Below are 15,978 nucleotides of genomic sequence, written 5' to 3'. Positions count from 1 at the left end.
GCCCCGGGCGTGGATGTGGTGATTACGGTGGACGGCTGCCGGTCTGGCTGCTCGGCCTCGCGCCGTGGCTGCTGGGTCGGTGGTCGTCGCCGGGGCTGGTCGTCGTCGCTGGCGTTTTGGCTTGTTCCGCGTTTGGGGTTGGCGGGTGGTGACGGGGCATTTTATTCTTGTATTTAGCGTTTGGATGGCCTTTAAACTTGGCAGATGGATGTTGGGTAATGAAGATAGAGTGCGGTTCAGGTTTGAATTGTACATAGTTCTAAAGTTACCATGCTGTTTTTTTTATACGACGCCGCGCGATTCGGCTTGCTTAAGGACAGACTTTATCTGTTTTTCTCTTCTACAATGTATGGGCGACTTCTAGAATAGGCTTTAAGCTGGATACGAGCCAGGAACCCCTAGTGTTCATATTAATGCGCAGTAAGAAGGAAACGACTTGCTGTTGTCATTAACATTTTGACTCGATCCATATTAACAGACTGACACAAAAAAAAAGGCAACATGAGAAAAGAGTTTATAGTTTGGTTTGGGGTGAAATAACATTGATATCTTTCTCAGCAAGAAGTACCCATATTCATAACCGGCGTCGTTTCGAAAGGTCCGGAAAGGTTGTTATGGCGCACAGGGGTTCAACGCAAACGAATACTTTATAAAAGTAGATAGATATAAAGCAAGATACTTGATCCCCCTCGGTCCGTATCTCGCATGGGTCTACCGCGCAGCCCGAAACCAATGTCAAAAGGTCCCACGCACGCACGAATTTACCGGCGCCTCCTCTCCGGCTCGTCCCCAAACTGACGCTCTCCCTCCCCGTCGGCCCCGCGCCTCCTCCCATCCCCCCCCCCGACGCCGGCCCGCCGTCTCCGAATCCCCACCGCCGCCCCGCGCCCGCGACCGGTCCCTGGACTTGTCGCCCGCGTCATCGGCCGCCGGCGCGCCGCCTCCGCCGCCGCCCGAGGACTTGCCCGCCTTGCGCTGCTGCTGCTGCGTCCCGGCGTCCCGGGAACGGGAACGGGAGCCGGACCGCGACCGGGCCCGCTGCTGCTTCCTCGAGCCCAGATCGCCCCCGCGATCGCGGTCGCGGTCCCAGTCGTCGCGCGCGTTTCCTCCATAGCCCGAGCGGCGCGAGCCGCGGGGCTCCGGAGAGTAGTGGTCGGTGCGTCGGCGCGAGTAGCCGTCGTCCCTCCTCTCGCGCCTGTCGTCGCCGTAGTCGTCGCCGTAGTCGTCGTCATCGTAGCCATAGTCTCTGCCGCCGCCCCCGTACTTGTACGCGTCCCTCTTCTCATCGTCGTAGTACCCGTCCTCGTGATACTGCTTTCCCTGGCTCCGGTAGTCCTTGGACTCGGAATAGTAGCGGCCTCCTCCCCCTCCTCCTCCTCCTCCTCCTCCCCGCTTGTGGTCCTGGTCGTGGCGTCGGGGGCGGCTAGGCGAGCGGGGGTCCACGCGCTCCTCTCTGTCCCGGGCGCCCTCCGCGTCCGTCTTCTTCAAGATCTCAGCTCTCATGGTGTCAAACTCGGCCGTGATCTTTTGGACGCGCCGGAAGTGCGTCCTGCCGATGAAGGTCCCGTCGTCGTCGTCCTTGACGGTACCGCCACCACCACCACCAGCGTCGCGGCGCTTCTCGTCCATGTTGTCCCGCTCGCGTCGCTTGTTGTGCGCCAGCGAGGCCGCGATCTGGAAGGCGTTGCGGATCTGGCGCCCGTTCCATCGCACCGCGGGGGGGTTGTGGTCGTAGTGCTCGCCGGCGAACCTCATGATCTCCTTTTCTCGCACGTCCATTTCGGCTACGGGCCCGCCGCCGCCGCCGCCGCCGCTCCCGTCCACGGCTCCAGCCCCGGCCCCGGAGCGCTGGTTCCGGTCCAAGGCCCTGATCCCCTCGATTTTCTTGAGCCGCTTGATGTTCATCTTGAAGAGCTGTAGGGTCTCGTCCCTGCCGAGGCCCGGGTAGTGCAGACTGACGTGCACGCGTGATTTGACCGCCTCGTCCATGGTGCCGACCCTGTTCGTCGTCAGGAACAGTATACCGGGGTAGTACTCGAGGATCCGGAGGAAGACTGGTCGTCGGCGTCAGCGCTGTTCAGGTGTGTGTGTGTGTGTGTGTGTGTGTGTGTTTTTGTCAAGGCAGAAATTCGACTTACCCGACACCATGGCGTTCCTCTGGATGCTCCCGTCCCCTCTCATCCGCTGGGACAGGAAGATCTCGGCCTCGTCCAGCAGCAGGATGCAGTCCCACCTGTTAGCTAGGCGGAAGATGTCCTTGAGACGATCCTCGACCGTGTCTGGGGTCACGCCGAGGTCGCCGCAGGTGATAAAGAAAAGGGGCCTCCTATGCGTCTGGGCGATGGCCTCTGCCGTCATCGTCTTGCCCACCCCCGGCGCGCCATGCAGCAGCATCACGAGGCCCTTGCCCTTGCCCCTGATCAAGTCCTGGTCCGGCAGCTCCTGGTGCCTCTTCTTGTCAAAATGCTCCTCGACGAGCGCCTTAATCACCTCCTTGTGTCCCTCCTTGATACGCAGCTCGTGGAACGGGTCCTCGTCCTGCTCCGGCCAGTCCTTCTTCTTGATGTTCTCGACGTCGGCCTGGAAGAATTTGCGGTCCCGCAGCGAGTACGCCATAACCCTGGCGGGGAGCAGCATCAGATCCTCCTCCCTGAACACCTGCTCGTCCCCGATGATGGTGTGGCCCCTCTCACCCTGGGGGTCGTCGATGAACGGGTCTCTCTTGGCGAGGCTGTTCCACTCGTCAATGTCCACATTGTCGCTCGTCACGAGGATTTCCCTGGCCTGTCTGGGCTTCCCAGACCGCCTCTCGTCCTCCCAGCAGTAGATAGCGCAACTGTCGTACATGACGCTGGGGGTGGCGCTCTCCTTGTTGTAGAGCCTGAAGTTGGGCTTCCAGGACGGTATGTTCTGGAAGGCCTCCTTGAAATCGATGATGATCTCGGTATCCAGGTACTCCGACTGCAGGACCCTCCGCCTGGAGGCAACCGTGTCACAGCCCCACGGCGGCTGCGGCACTGGAGCCCCAAGCGGAGTCCTCGTCAAGGACCAGCCGTCGTGAATGAGCATTTCTCGCCCGCTGCGGGACTGCTCAAGCAGTCCTTTGAATTTCTTCCCTCGCTTAAGCAGCTGATCGAAGAGCGCATCCTTGTTCTTGAGAAACCGGACTGGAAAGACGGGAAGTTTGTGGATATCCATCTCTCCACGGAAGTAATTGATATAGATGTCGTGCTGTATCATTCCGTACCTGGTGCCGTCGTGGTCGAGATAGAAGGCCATGATGACGGCGCGATCGCCATCTGTTGAGCGAAGCGAGGCTGGCCTGTCGGATGACTTGGCGGACTCATCATCGACCATGGGCATGAATATGAATTTGACGCGAAGAATGGTGTGCGTGTCCACCGATGCGATGGCGGCCGTCGCCGGCCCTGACGCCATGTCGCCGGAGGGCTGCTTGGGCGCGTCGCCTCCCTGCTCGGACCGGACGCGTCTCGCCTTGCTCTCCGGAGCGTCCTCGGCGTCGGGGCGGTTGGGATAGCAGACCAGCTCGCCGTAGCGGAACAGGCTCCAGAGGTCTTCGAACCTGATCTTCTTGGGCTTCTTGTAATTCACGTCCTTGAACCGGTTGTAGTGCGGCATCAGGTTGCCGGCCACAAAGTCCACGTAGCACTTCATGTCCTGGTACGCCTTGTGCGACTTCTTGGCAGCAGCGAGGGTCTCGTCCTTGGTCATGACGCCGGACAGCTGCTCGCCGGGTGGCGCCGCCCCCGTCGCCGCCGTCGGCTCCGGCGTGCCGAACTCCTCCCTGAGCCGATCCAGCTTGTCATTCATGGCCTGGTGGTGGTGGATGAGGAAGGCAAAGGGCAACAGGAAGGTGTGCGGCTGCATGGGCCACGACTGGTTGTCGCTCACGTCGGCCAGGTACGAGAGCACGATGCTCGAGTTGATGCGGACGCGCTCAAACGTCAGCTCGCTCGTGCTGGTGCCCGCGTGGCGGCGCTGGACGGGCTTCTGCCAGGCCGCCCGGTAGGCCTCCTGCTTGGCGGGCGTCATGCGCCTCAGGTGCTCCTGGTCCATCTGCTCCTCGAGGTCGGCGCTCGTGTTGAGGACGTCGACGGCGTGCTCCCGCCCGCCGCCGACGCTTTGGAACCGGTTCTTGAAGTCGATCCAGCCACACCGCCGGACCGACGGAATAGTGTCGAGATAGAGCTTATCCTCTCCCTCTTCGAGCCCCTCATCGTCTGCCTTGGCCCCGGAGGGCTGCTCAGAGGCTGGTGTCCCTTGGGAAGCTCCGGCTGCTTCCTCTTTGGATTCCTCAGAGGCTGGCTCTTTGGATGCTTGAGGTGGTTGTTCTTTGGGCGCACCAGACGCTGGCTCCCCGGATTGAGCGTCGCCCTTCTCAGCGGCGTCGGCTCCGTCTCGGTCGTTTTTGTCACCTCCAACTGGCTCGTTCAAGGTGCTTTCTTCTACGACAGCCATTGTTAGGCTTGGCTTGATGCTAACCCGAGAAGATGCAATCGGGTAAGACCTGGACTGGCTGTTCAACAGAGTAATGGAAGTGGAAGCCATGGCAGCTGCTGCTATTCAAACATTACATAGTACAGGCGCTGGGAGTGTCGAATATATAGCTAGTAGCCATATAGGTAACTGAGATGGGGCGGGGAAGGTGCTGGATAGAGGGAACCATCAATGTTTGCCAGCTATCGTATCTCACTCCCTTGGGCCTCGAGCTCCTCAGCCTTCCCTCCCCTGCCAGGATCACTCGGGGGAGCTGACGGCAGTAGCCGCTCCCAGCCCGCCCAATAGGGGGGGATTCGTCTATATTTGCCTGTCCGATAGGTGGCAGTAGTCTGCATGGCCTGCCCAATAGGGGGAATTATCTACGCAGCCTGCCTACAAAGTGTTGCGATATCACGGCCTGGACACCCTCTTCTACTGCAGTGTGGCCACTAGAGTGCGTCCGCCGCCATTCCCTAATACTCCCTGAAACAGGCAGGCTGCCCAGCGCGCGTTTAATACAGCGGATGTATTGGCAGACAGCAGCCGTGTAGCCATCCGCCATCAGCCACCATCAGTCCAGCGAGTTCTCCTGGATGGATTACTATCCGGCACTGGCTTTTTTTTTCAGCCAACCCCTCTCCCATCTGTAACCAATCACTCCTTGGCCCCCTCGCTCGTATACTGCACTATCGGCCCGGTGGCTGTAGTCTTCGGTAATTTATCACTCCCTCGGGCATAAGCGTCCGCCCCTCCCCCCCGAGCCGTCCTTGCGAGACGCGCGCACAAGAAGGACTCGGCGGCCTACACCATTTCTCAAACTTGACTTCCAAAGGGCTCTGCAACCCAACGATCGCAGTGTACAAGATTGGCCCACTATGGAACTCGAGGGCAATCTACCAGGGTCGCTCGTCGAGGCCATGAATGACCTAGCGGAATGCCAGGTGTTCAATGCTTTGAGTTTTGGGCAGGGCAAGGCCGTATCCCCCGGCCTCGCTGTCCCCGATCTTCGTTACAGCAAGCAGCTCGTAGCCTACATCCCTAGCGATGGCGTGAGGTGAGCACTTGGGCCAGAGGCGACGAGACCAAGATACGAACTAAGCTGAGCTGTCGAGAACATAGGGCAATGAACGATGCGATAAGCTCCTACGTCACTCAGCATCCATTTGACCTAGAGCCTGCGTCATGCTCATGGGAGAAGGTCCTCAGCGAGATGGACAATGCCCAGCGGGAGTACGAACAAAAGGGGAAGATAGGCGCGGTCCAGCTCCGGCCCCGGTCCAGCAGCGGCTTCCAGCACAATCTGACGACGGTCTTGGACTGCATACCCACCGACAACGGCCTGGGGATCCTGAAGGCCGGGCTGGCCGTCATCTTCAACGTAGGTGCAACTCTACGCCGAACGAAGCAGCTGCGCTGACCCAAATCCCACCTCTTCGTGATTCTTCAGGCGGTCAAGAGGAGATCGGACGCGTGCCAGAGGATTTTCAAGTGTTTTTCTTCGGTGCCGTCGCTGCTAGAAAAAGCGCGAGACCTCAAACTGATCTACGAGAACGAGCCAAGACTTGACCTTCGGCTCCAGGCGCTATACAAGGCGCTATTCCAATCCATACCGGACCTCATCGACATCCTCCTGCGGCAAAAAAAGGATGGCCAGGGGAGACCAGGTTAGCTTCATTTGGGCACTCGTGAGGATTTGTTGCACGTGGCCACAACCAGCAAAGAAAAACTAACAATCTCCCGTCGACAGCCAACGGAAAGACCATGTTTTCAAAGGTGACGAAGACGCTCGTGGCCAGACGCGATGACATCTTTGGAGACCCAGTAAAGAAGGTCGACTCTCTCGTGGAACCGATCAACAAAGCAGTCGCAGATCTCGACGAGTGTGTGCAGCTGTTAAACTACAAGAACGCGGCCGAGACGAATGCGGCTGTCAACCAGCTGGTAGAGAGCCACGAAAGAGGGTGGGAAGAGCTTAGACAAAAACTCGAGGCGACTGACAAGGGCGTAAGGGAGACGAATGAACTGATGGCGAGAGTCGTCACTGTAGCTGATCGGTTCCTGGCCGAGCAGAGCCGCAAAACATGCATCGCCGGTGCGGTTGCCCACCCTGGCTCCTCCTAGACACTGACCGCTGACAGACCCGCAGGATCCTGCCCCCACAGGTCTGATTCCGCGTCCCCGAGACGCGTCGGGTGGTCGTCCAAGTCCCCGGCAGCCCCCGTCATCCTACACCACGTCCACCAGATGGACCTCATCAACGCCATCGCCAGCCACCGGGGCCACCGGGGCCACTGGCTTCCCATGCAGCAAATGCGTTCGCTGGTCAGCAAGGGCGCCCAGTTCGGCGAGGGCGCGCTGGGGCGTGCCTACTACCTCCTCAGCACGCCCGCGTTCAAGCGGTGGATCAGCCACGCCTCCCCCGCCGCCCTCCTCGTCGAGGGCCACGCCCTCGACGACGTGCAGGGCTCCGTGTCGCCGCTGTCGGTGTTTTGCGCCGCGCTCGCCGCCAGCCTCCACGACGCGGGCGGCGGCGGCGGCGGCGTGCTCTTCTTCGCCTGCAGGCTGGCCCGGGACGGCGGGGAGCTCGGCGGGCCGCTCGCGCTCGCCAGGAGCCTGCTGGGCCAGCTCCTGACGCAGCGGATGCGGTGGCGCGGCGGCGCGCGGTACCCGCGGCTGGACTTCCTGCGGCGGAACGACCGGCTGTGGCCAGATCTGTGCGGCGACGACGGGCTGGTGCTCAACGGCGTTTATGGCCGGCGGCGGCCTCTGCCGGCTCCGCCCCAGATTTCTGATGAGTATGGCGAGGGCGAAGACTCGGACGGCCCCGGCGGCTCCGACGACGGCGACCTCAAGGACCGGCGGCGGCAGCTGGCGGCGCTGCTCTACACGTTCAAGACGCTCGTCCGGCAGCTGTCCCCCGACGCGCCGCTCTACATCGTCCTGGACGACGCCGCGGCGTACGAGACGGAGATCGGCGGCTGGCACCGCGACGTCGCCCAGGTCGCCCAATACCTGTTCGGCCTGTGCGCCGGCGGCCACGGCGGCCCGCCCGTCAAGCTGCTGGCCACGGCGCCCGGGCGGTTCGACAAGCTGGACACCATGGCCCGTGACAGGCTCGGCCCCGCCGCCGCGGTCGTCGGCCTGGGGGAGCACACAGCACCATCGCTGCACTCAGCCAGGTCCACCGTCGAGAGCCTGCACGGGATGGCGGCTGTGCGGCGGCGGCCGGGGGATGAGGAGAGGGGCGGCAATGTGTCGTCGCTTCGCCGCCGGAGAAGCTATGGTGACGGCGGACACGGGTCGCGTCGGCCGGGGGAGCGGCGCCGAGCGTCCGATCACGTCCTGGGGATGGACGACGGCGCGCGCTCGGATGACGACGGCTCCGACGGGGATGGCGGGGACTGGCAGCGGCCGGGTAGGACATGGTGAATGTCTTCCCTGACGCTTTGTAATATGTTTTCCTCGTTCAAAGTCACCTGGGACAATGGCGCCAGCTCATGTATTTGTTTGCAATTCACTGCAAAAATGTCACAGCACCGTCATAGACCTCGTCCGACGTCAAAGGCTGCAGGGCGGTGCACTACTAGTGCCCGAGATATGCACAAGCCCGATCCCGTCTGCAATGAACGAGCTGTCAGGCTGCCTGAAGCCAGCCAACGACGACAACGACGCCCCAAGTCCAGTCTGATAATCACAGGGGCCAGCCACCTCTACTACATGCCCGCGGGCCCTACCAGTCAACGTCACGGGCGCAGGACCAAGCACGAACATTAAAAGTTTGTCTTGTTATAAAAACGACGTGATGATGCAATGCGCCAGAAAACAAAACGTGGAAGAAAAGCAGACTCTTGTTCCTGTGTGCCTCTCGCCTCGTGGAAGGACAAGGGCGCTCTGCTGATGAGATCCAAATGACAAAAAAAATTTGCTTTATACACAAACGCCTGCCGCGCCATGGGGATGGGGGGTACGGGCCAGCTCGGATGCCTCTTGAACGGCATTTTCAAAAGCCACGGGTTTTGTTCCACTCCAGAAATGTTCGTTTCGGGTATCCTTGATCGTCGTTCCTATTCCACGGGTGGGAGACCCCAATCACCCCCTCTCTCTCATGCCCACACATCGCCTTGCAACCGTTTACAGGAACAGGGCGCCGACCGAGACGGTCAGGGCCGAGGCGGCCATGAAGAACGACACGCCAGTCGAGGCGCCGGCGCTCTTGCTGTTGCCCGTCTTATCGTTCGAGTCGTTAGCGGGACCACCGAGACCCGAGCCGGGGTTGGCCTCCTCGACCTTGGCGGGGCCAGAGTTCTGCGAGCCGCGACCGTTCAGGCCAGGGCCCTTGCCGGCACCGTTGTCCAGGTACTTCTGAGCGTCCTTAGGGAAGGCGGGCAGCGACGTAGTCTCAATGTGCCAGTACTGGTCCTTAGCAGGGCACTTGCTGGTCTTCTGCGAGGTCGAGGCGCCGGCGAGGCCGGTGGGGGCCGGGAAGTCCTTCATAGCCTTCTGGAAGGCGGCGAACTCCTCCAACTCCTCAACATTGTCGCCGTTGAGCTTGACGATGCCGTACTTGTTGGCCTCGTACGTGTACTCGTACATGAGACCGCCCGAGTAGACACCAGTCATGTCGGGGCTCATCAGGGCCTTGAGCTCGCCAAAGTTACGCTTGTTCTCGTTGCAGCCGTACTCGGACAGGAAGATGGGCATGCCGTAATCCTTGAAGGACTCGACCTTCTTGTCCCAGCCCGAAGTCTTGAAGTCGGACGTGCACCACGAGTAGTCGTTCTGCGGGGTAATGTTAGCAGTTTGCTCCTTGGACTTGCGCCAACAATGTGTTCAGGGGCTATGTAGGTAGTTCTTACGAAGGCGAAGAAGTCGCTGCGCTCGTCGTCAGTGCCGCAGTTGAAGTACTGGGCCTGCTGCATACGGTTCTCTGAGACGTCGGCGGCCGAGTAGCCGATGGGGACCTGGCGCAGGCCGCGCTTGGCCATGTAGCTCTTGATGTCGCGCGTCGTGGCCTTGACGTGGCGGGCAGCCAGCGAGGTGTTGGCCGAGCCGTGCACAACCTCATTGGCCGAGAAGAAGGCCATGGTGTTGTCGTAGCGGGCGAACTCGTCGATGTAGGCGAAGACGCTCTGCAGGTACTCGGCGTTGTACGACGGGTCGGGCTTGTCGCGGTTGATGGAGTACATGGGGTTGTTGATGTCGAGCAGCAGGTAGATTCCGGCCGCGGCGTAGGCGTCCATGCACGCCTTGTGGTCCTTGGAGTTGTCGGTCGAGTAGACGCGGACCGTGTTGACACCAAGCTTCTTGAACTTCTCCAGGTCGCGCAGGCAGACCTTGGTGTCGGCAAGGGGGTCCTTGTTCTCTGACGAGCCGCCGGGCTGGTAGTCGATACCGCGGACGAAGAAGCGGTCGTTGCCAGCGAAGAAGGCGTTGCCGCGGACCACGATGTGGGGGACCTTGCTATTCTGGCGCTTCTCAACCGCGGGCGAGGCCGAGGCCAGCGAGGCAGCCCCGATGAGGGACGTGAGCACTGCCGACTTCATGGTGACTGTTGTTGCTTTTGGACGGATCAAAAAGGGTGGGAGTAAGGAAACAGGTGGGGGTGGGTTAAAGCGATCGCGATCTGGATCTCGAAAGAGCGTGGGTTGTTAAGAAACAAGAGTGATTACAAAAAAATGAGTATTCGAAAAAGAGGAGCAGTTGAGAGAGAAGAAAGTCGACATAAACGAGCGAGTCGACGGGGTGGGTGGACGAAGCAAGTTAGCGGGTGGTAGCTGAGCGTTTGAAGGGATGCGCCTGGTGGAAGGAAAGGGAGAGAAGGGGGTGGGAAACAGGGCTAAACGACGCGAGTTTTGAATCAACAGCCAAGACTGGCAACAAAGCAGGCACAGCTGCCCCAAACAGGGCGTGAGCATGCCCAAGCAAGCCCAGCCTGGTAGGCTCGTATCGATTCCGACGGCAGCCCCATCCAAGGCGCCGCATTGGTGGAGCACCCACACCTTCCAAGACCGCTCCCAAGACCTCGCGGGCAGGTACCTCCTGCTTGGCCGCAGCCCTCGCTGGCGCCAACAGGTACCCGCACCCTCCGCGCCAGGTGCTGTCCCCAGTGGCGGCGGCCAGTCACCGAACGCATGACGGGCAATGACAGTGCGACCTGCCCCCGCGACACTTACGCCTGCCCCTGCACCATGTACTGTGCACCGCACCGTGGCGGGCTAATTTTAATCAATTTCGCCAGTGGCATTTTATTCCCCCTTCCCCGTTTGCTCATTGTGGGAGTGCGAACCTGCACTACCCAGAAGCCGGGCCTCGCACACGCGAGATGTGAATGCCACACCGTTGGGTGGTCCGGATAGAAAGCCAAGCAAAACCAAGCAAACCGCCATCTTCTTTTTGAACACTTCGATGTCCATCCTTTATTGTTCCATTTCCCGCCCCCTTGGCAGCCCGGCCCCAGACTAACTGGCGTTGCTGTTGTTGTTGTTGTTGTTTTTGACTAGCCGCTACTGTGTACTGTACGCTACAAACGCTACACACACGCGCCGCGAACGCAACGGACAACGGACAACGGACAGCCGGACCCGCACTATGCACCAAAAAGGGTTCCTCCCGCCAAGAGCACTGCCTCGTCCAGACCGGAGTCCCAGACAAGCCCAAGACGAGTGGCTCTCTCGCTCTCTGGCCGAGGCGGGCATTGAAGCGTCACGCCCAGCCAAACCAACCACGCAACCTTCCCACCGCTCGCCCGGAGAGGAGGGATTGCCTGAGATTGGCACCTTGGCAGCGCCGGCATGAGACGGTCGGCCTGCCGGTTAGCACCCTCCTTCGCCCTGTGGTTTGTAGCTACTATTGTCTGGGCGAGTCGCCGCCGCCACCGCCGCCGCGCGCCCGTCCAAGTGGCCTCGCCCCCCTTTTTTTTTTCCATCTCCCCTGGAATTGCCCTCCCTTTCCCACCGTGGCAAAGTCAAATGCCATTACCGAAAAATCTGGGCAAAACCAGCCAACCCTCCTGTCGTCTCCCCCTTCGTCTGCGGCCTTAGAAGCCCGTGTCTGCTGCTGTGGCGCCGCAGATCGCGGGAGGAACCCAGTCCGCCCCCAGACTCGCGTTTGATTTTATTTTTCTTCTGTCGCAATGTAAATCCCGTTTCAGACTGTTACACAGTACAGCCCAGTCCACACATGTCCACTGGCGATCGCGAATCAGCCAATCCTGCCAGCACATTGGAATTCTGGGCTTGCGTCGTTCAGTATGCACTAGCCAACATCTTGTGCCGACCAAAGTGGTCAGGGATGCCGGGAGAAGGTAACAGAGAGGCACAGAGGCAGGAGGGAACAAAAGATCAAAACGGAATCAGGTTTTTTTTTCCCCTCTCAAGATGGACGGACGCAACACGACACGGCAGCTGCACCCACAGGCACAGACATGCTGATCCGTCCAATCGAGCCACTCGCCACGCCTCAATTTCTACAACGACCCGCTCCCACCTTCCTGTGCCAAGATGCGTTCAGTCCAGTGGGACCAATGCCATTTCGGGATGCTTGTGCCTCTCAAGTGCTGCGACGCTGTGGGAGGAGGAACCCCCTCAGATTACTGCCCTGTAATGCCGCATGCGCAACCTCAATCTATTGCTTCAACTCGACGGGGTGCTACGGATAATGACTTGAATGCTTCACCCGTCCATACGTTACCTAAATAAGTGATTGATACACCAAATTTAAGGAATACGACCGTCTTTATATCAGGGACGCGGACTGTTGCAAGCAGCTAGGTGACAAGAACAACATCTACCCATTAAAGAGTAATATTGAATATCACAAAAATATATCAACTCTACTGGCACGTTGCCCAGCTTTTCATCCCTTGGTTTAGATAGATGACGGAGCAAGAAGCACCATTGTCGATTTCACCTTTAGCTCTTCTACGTCCCTTTTTCTTTTCTGTTTCGCATTTTTTGTTTTATTTTTGGGACTGCGTCGTCTCACCTCACACCATGCGTCCTGCGGGCATCCAAACTCCGCCCAAATGACGTGAGCGGGCGAGATGGCCAATACGGGGGGCACAGAACCCATCTCTCACTGCCTTTGTCCGCTTTCTGGCTGTATATAGGATCAAGATGCTCTGATGGAGACTTTTGACTGTATATAGTATCAACATGTTCCGATGCCAAACGCCGCACGAATGCAACTGCCTCGTTGAATGAATGAACGCACAAACACAAAAGAGCAACTAGAAAACGAAAGAAACCCAATATACATGCAATATCTACACCGGCTGGATGTAGCTGGCTGGGACGCTTTTGGTCACGCCGCCCTTCTCGACTTCGGCCCACCCGTCCCCGGGGTCCTCCTTGATCAACACGAGCCTCTCGCCCTCGACGATGCTGTGCTCCGTGTCATTCTGCGCCGTGTACTCGTATAGCACATCGGCGTACCTGAGCTTCTTTGCCCCTCGCCGCGGCGCCACCGCCGGCCCCTTCTTCTTGACAGACGGTGTCCCCGGCCCTCCGATCGAGGACCCGCTGTTGGAGTATATCGATGACGGCCTCGCCGACTGTCCTGTATTCTGCGGCAAAATCGCTGGTATCGCTGGTGCCGCTGGCGCCGCCGATGGTGCCGGCCCTACTTCCACGTATGAAGCTGGCACCAATCCCTCCTTGTATCCTGCCCGCACCTTGATCCATCCAGACCCAGCTGTGCAGAAGCTTCAAGTTAGTAAACGACGCTCTATCGCACCAGACAGGGCATATGGAATGCATCAAGACTCACTGTCTGGCTCAAGTATCACAAGGTCCCGCCCTTCTGGCACCGAAAGCTCGCCTTCATCGTTGGCTTCAAAAGAATAGAGCATCTTGCCTTTCTGCTCTGGCGCCTTGGCAGCGCCGCCGCCGGACCCGTTTGGCGCCGCGCTCCCGGGCAGCTCACTGATGTACGCGGCCGGTGGCGGGGCGATAACCCGGTTCTTGCGCAACGTGTTTGTGGGCTTGGGCGCCGGTGCTGGCGTCGTGGGGGCTGCCGGAAGCTCGGCTACCGGTGTGTCGTCTGGTGCCGGAGACCTGGCGCCCGACACTGAACGACGAGCACTAGCCGCGTATCCCGAGCTCAGCGAGTTCATTGTGTTTGTGCGCGTCAAGGCCGGCAGCTCCGCCACGTTGTCTACCGACGCCTTCTTGGCATGGTTTCCGCTGCTGGGCTTCAGCAACTTGTTCGCAGCCTCCTGTCTCTCCTGCTTCAGCTTTTTGCGCTCCTCCTTGGTCTGCTCTCCCGGGCACTCGGCGGGAACCTTCATCTCGCACTTGCTGTGGCATGTGTAGCCGCAATCTCGGCAGTCGAACCCCTTGGCCGACAGGCCCCATATCCTCTCGCCGCAAAGATCGCAGTTGGTCGGTATCTTGAAGGTCTGCGACTTGAAGTTGTGGTTCTTGGCCCCCAACGTCACGTCGCCGACTGCCGCCATGATAGTCGACGTTTCGACCTCGGCTGTTGTCCTCCTACGTTCGACCTGGTGGAGATCTTCTTGCATCGCAAAGATCATCGTCACCACCACCACCTCGTCCTTCTGCTCCGTGCCATCCCTGATACGTTGCTTGACCCTCTTGTGTCCCTCCACCTCGCGCCGTTTCTTATCCACCTCCCTGCGCAAATCTCCCAGCTGGCTCTTGGACTTGTTCAAGACGTTGCGCAAATAAACCTTTGCTGGCTCGTCCGTAACCATGGTGTCGTCGTCGTGCCAGACCGGGCTCGGCTCGAAAACTTTGTCTGACGGCTCCTGCCACGAGCCGACGTTATGGCGCATGTACATCATTGAATCGAGGTGCGGCTGGTTTCGGGCGATTTCTTGCGTCTGGTGCTCTATCAGCTCGCCACTAGACTTCAAGAGTCCGGACTCGAGCGTCGAGGCCAGGGTCCAAAGCTCGTTCACCCGCATCGTCTTGAACTCGGATAGGTCCTGTAGGCTGTCCATGACCTCAGGCACGTATTCGTGGTAGTACTTCTCCTTCTGCTTGTTGGTGACGTTGATGGCTATCAAGTAGCTGTTCTTGAAGTTGTTCATCTCCAGGATCTGCTGCTGGTAGTTGCTCTGCGCCTTTGCCTTGTCGAATGCCGACTCCGTCTTCTTGCGCCTGCTTTCCACCTCCTGGCAGACGCTGTCGTATTTGCCCTTGACCTTGCGCAATTCCGAGTAAGAACCATCTCTTTCCTTCTCGAGCTTATCGGCGAATTCGGCATGACGCTTGCGGAGCTCCTCAAACTTGGTGGCCACACCCTGGAGCGGCGTGGCAACCTTGTTGATCAGGTCGTTGCTGAACTGGTTATGCTCGTTGGCTCGGGCTTCGACAGTATTGAGCTGGGTTGTCCACGTTGTGATGGAGGCACTGTGTCGAGGAAGAGATGTGTGGTTTGTTAGCAGCCACGCAGGTCTGTCGCCGCAGCGCAAGGGTACCAGAGGGAATGGGTAAGGGCGTTACCTCTCAAGAGATCCAGGGGTCATTGCGGGGTTCTCGCCGACGCTCAAGCTTGCCGACTTCTTGGCCTTCTTTTCGAAATACTTCTTTGCGAGCGCAGTTAACCTCGCGCTGTACTCCTTTTCTATGGCCGCTCGTTCCCGGTAAAACTGCTGGAGGTCGTCGATCCAGGCGATGCCGCCCGCGACCCACGCGTTGGCGGGTTTGAAGCCATCCTGAACCACGGGCTGTCAGCAAGGTGCGATTGTCGCGGTTGCGTTGCTATGGAAGGGAATGGAGGCGGGAGTGCGAGGTTGGGGCGCGCACCTTGAGCTCTGCGCCGAAGGTTGGCGCACTTTCGACAGCGGCCATTGTGGGCAGCTTTTCGGTTCCTGGGACGGGGATCAAGCACCAGCACCGTCGCCAAAGTCTCGGGACATCGAATCCAGAGGCGGGTGAGGCTGTGAGGGTGACGTTCAGGTGGCTGTTGCGCGAGAGGGAAAATCGGCGCAAGTGAATGACTGCCCAGGCAGGGGCAAAAGGTAAGCCCGCTCGGGGGGTGCGTCGGCCGTCGTCGTCAACAGCCCCTCCAATGAGCCAAGGCCGTGGCTAAAAGGCTGGGTCGAGTACGTTTTGAGCAGGTGGTGGGCCCTAGCCTGCATAGCCTGCTGCAGGAGAACAAACGAGCTGGGGAAGAGGAGCACTATGAAGGGGGGTGACGGCCGGATACCGGCGCAAATTCCCGAAGGCGCACACGCTCAAAAGAACGTTGGTGGAAAGAGGCGTTGGCGCATCGACGTAGGCACAGTCACCAGTCCAGACCCCCCGAATTTATGCCCTCCATTTTCAGCTGCGTCTGCCACCGTTGGGCCAAAATGCCCGACCACCCACGCTGGGTCTTCGGTGCCCTTCGAATGGCTCAGCGCGCTGGGCGGTCCGTGGTTGTGGCTGCCCAGCACCCCAGTTGAAGCTGCTCAGCCACTGACGCCACTCCAGAGACAACCGCCACAACACCAAACCTTGGAAGATCCCATCC

At 59.6% G+C, this 15,978-nt stretch overlaps 4 protein-coding genes across 4 annotated transcripts; 1 reads left to right on the top strand and 3 right to left on the bottom strand.

The window, feature by feature from the left end:
* Window positions 1-22: 22 nt before the first annotated feature.
* On the bottom strand, window positions 23-4,479 carry GGTG_07023 (hypothetical protein; the record flags this gene model as incomplete). The annotated part of the gene is made up of 3 exons (XM_009224847.1): window positions 23-108; window positions 849-2,054; window positions 2,139-4,479. The coding sequence occupies 3 exons, from the start codon at window positions 4,477-4,479 to the stop codon at window positions 23-25; spliced, it is 3,633 nt and encodes a 1,210-aa protein (XP_009223111.1).
* Window positions 4,480-5,375: 896 nt separating this feature from the next.
* Window positions 5,376-8,427, top strand: GGTG_07022 (hypothetical protein; the record flags this gene model as incomplete). The annotated part of the gene is made up of 5 exons (XM_009224846.1): window positions 5,376-5,554; window positions 5,620-5,878; window positions 5,948-6,164; window positions 6,248-6,592; window positions 6,647-8,427. 5 exons carry the CDS (start codon window positions 5,376-5,378, stop codon window positions 7,927-7,929), a joined length of 2,283 nt encoding a protein of 760 aa, XP_009223110.1. The 3' UTR covers window positions 7,930-8,427.
* Window positions 8,263-10,392, bottom strand: GGTG_07021 (1,3-beta-glucanosyltransferase gel1). The gene is made up of 2 exons (XM_009224845.1): window positions 9,357-10,392; window positions 8,263-9,279 (listed from the first exon to the last, which is right to left on the bottom strand). Exons 1-2 carry the CDS (start codon window positions 10,041-10,043, stop codon window positions 8,632-8,634), a joined length of 1,335 nt encoding a protein of 444 aa, XP_009223109.1. The 5' UTR covers window positions 10,044-10,392; the 3' UTR covers window positions 8,263-8,631.
* A 2,143-nt stretch (window positions 10,393-12,535) lies between these two features.
* GGTG_07020 (actin polymerization protein Bzz1) lies at window positions 12,536-15,906 on the bottom strand. Its single transcript, XM_009224844.1, has 4 exons — window positions 15,270-15,906; window positions 14,967-15,178; window positions 13,267-14,873; window positions 12,536-13,191 (listed from the first exon to the last, which is right to left on the bottom strand). The coding sequence occupies exons 1-4, from the start codon at window positions 15,312-15,314 to the stop codon at window positions 12,764-12,766; spliced, it is 2,292 nt and encodes a 763-aa protein (XP_009223108.1). The 5' UTR covers window positions 15,315-15,906; the 3' UTR covers window positions 12,536-12,763.
* Between the last annotated feature and the right edge of the window lie 72 nt (window positions 15,907-15,978).

Source organism: Gaeumannomyces tritici (genome assembly GCF_000145635.1).
Source record: "Gaeumannomyces tritici R3-111a-1 unplaced genomic scaffold supercont2.3, whole genome shotgun sequence".
NCBI lineage: Eukaryota > Fungi > Ascomycota > Sordariomycetes > Magnaporthales > Magnaporthaceae > Gaeumannomyces > Gaeumannomyces tritici.
Note: the sequence above shows the minus strand (reverse complement) of the source record. Positions and strands in the feature narration are given on the sequence as shown.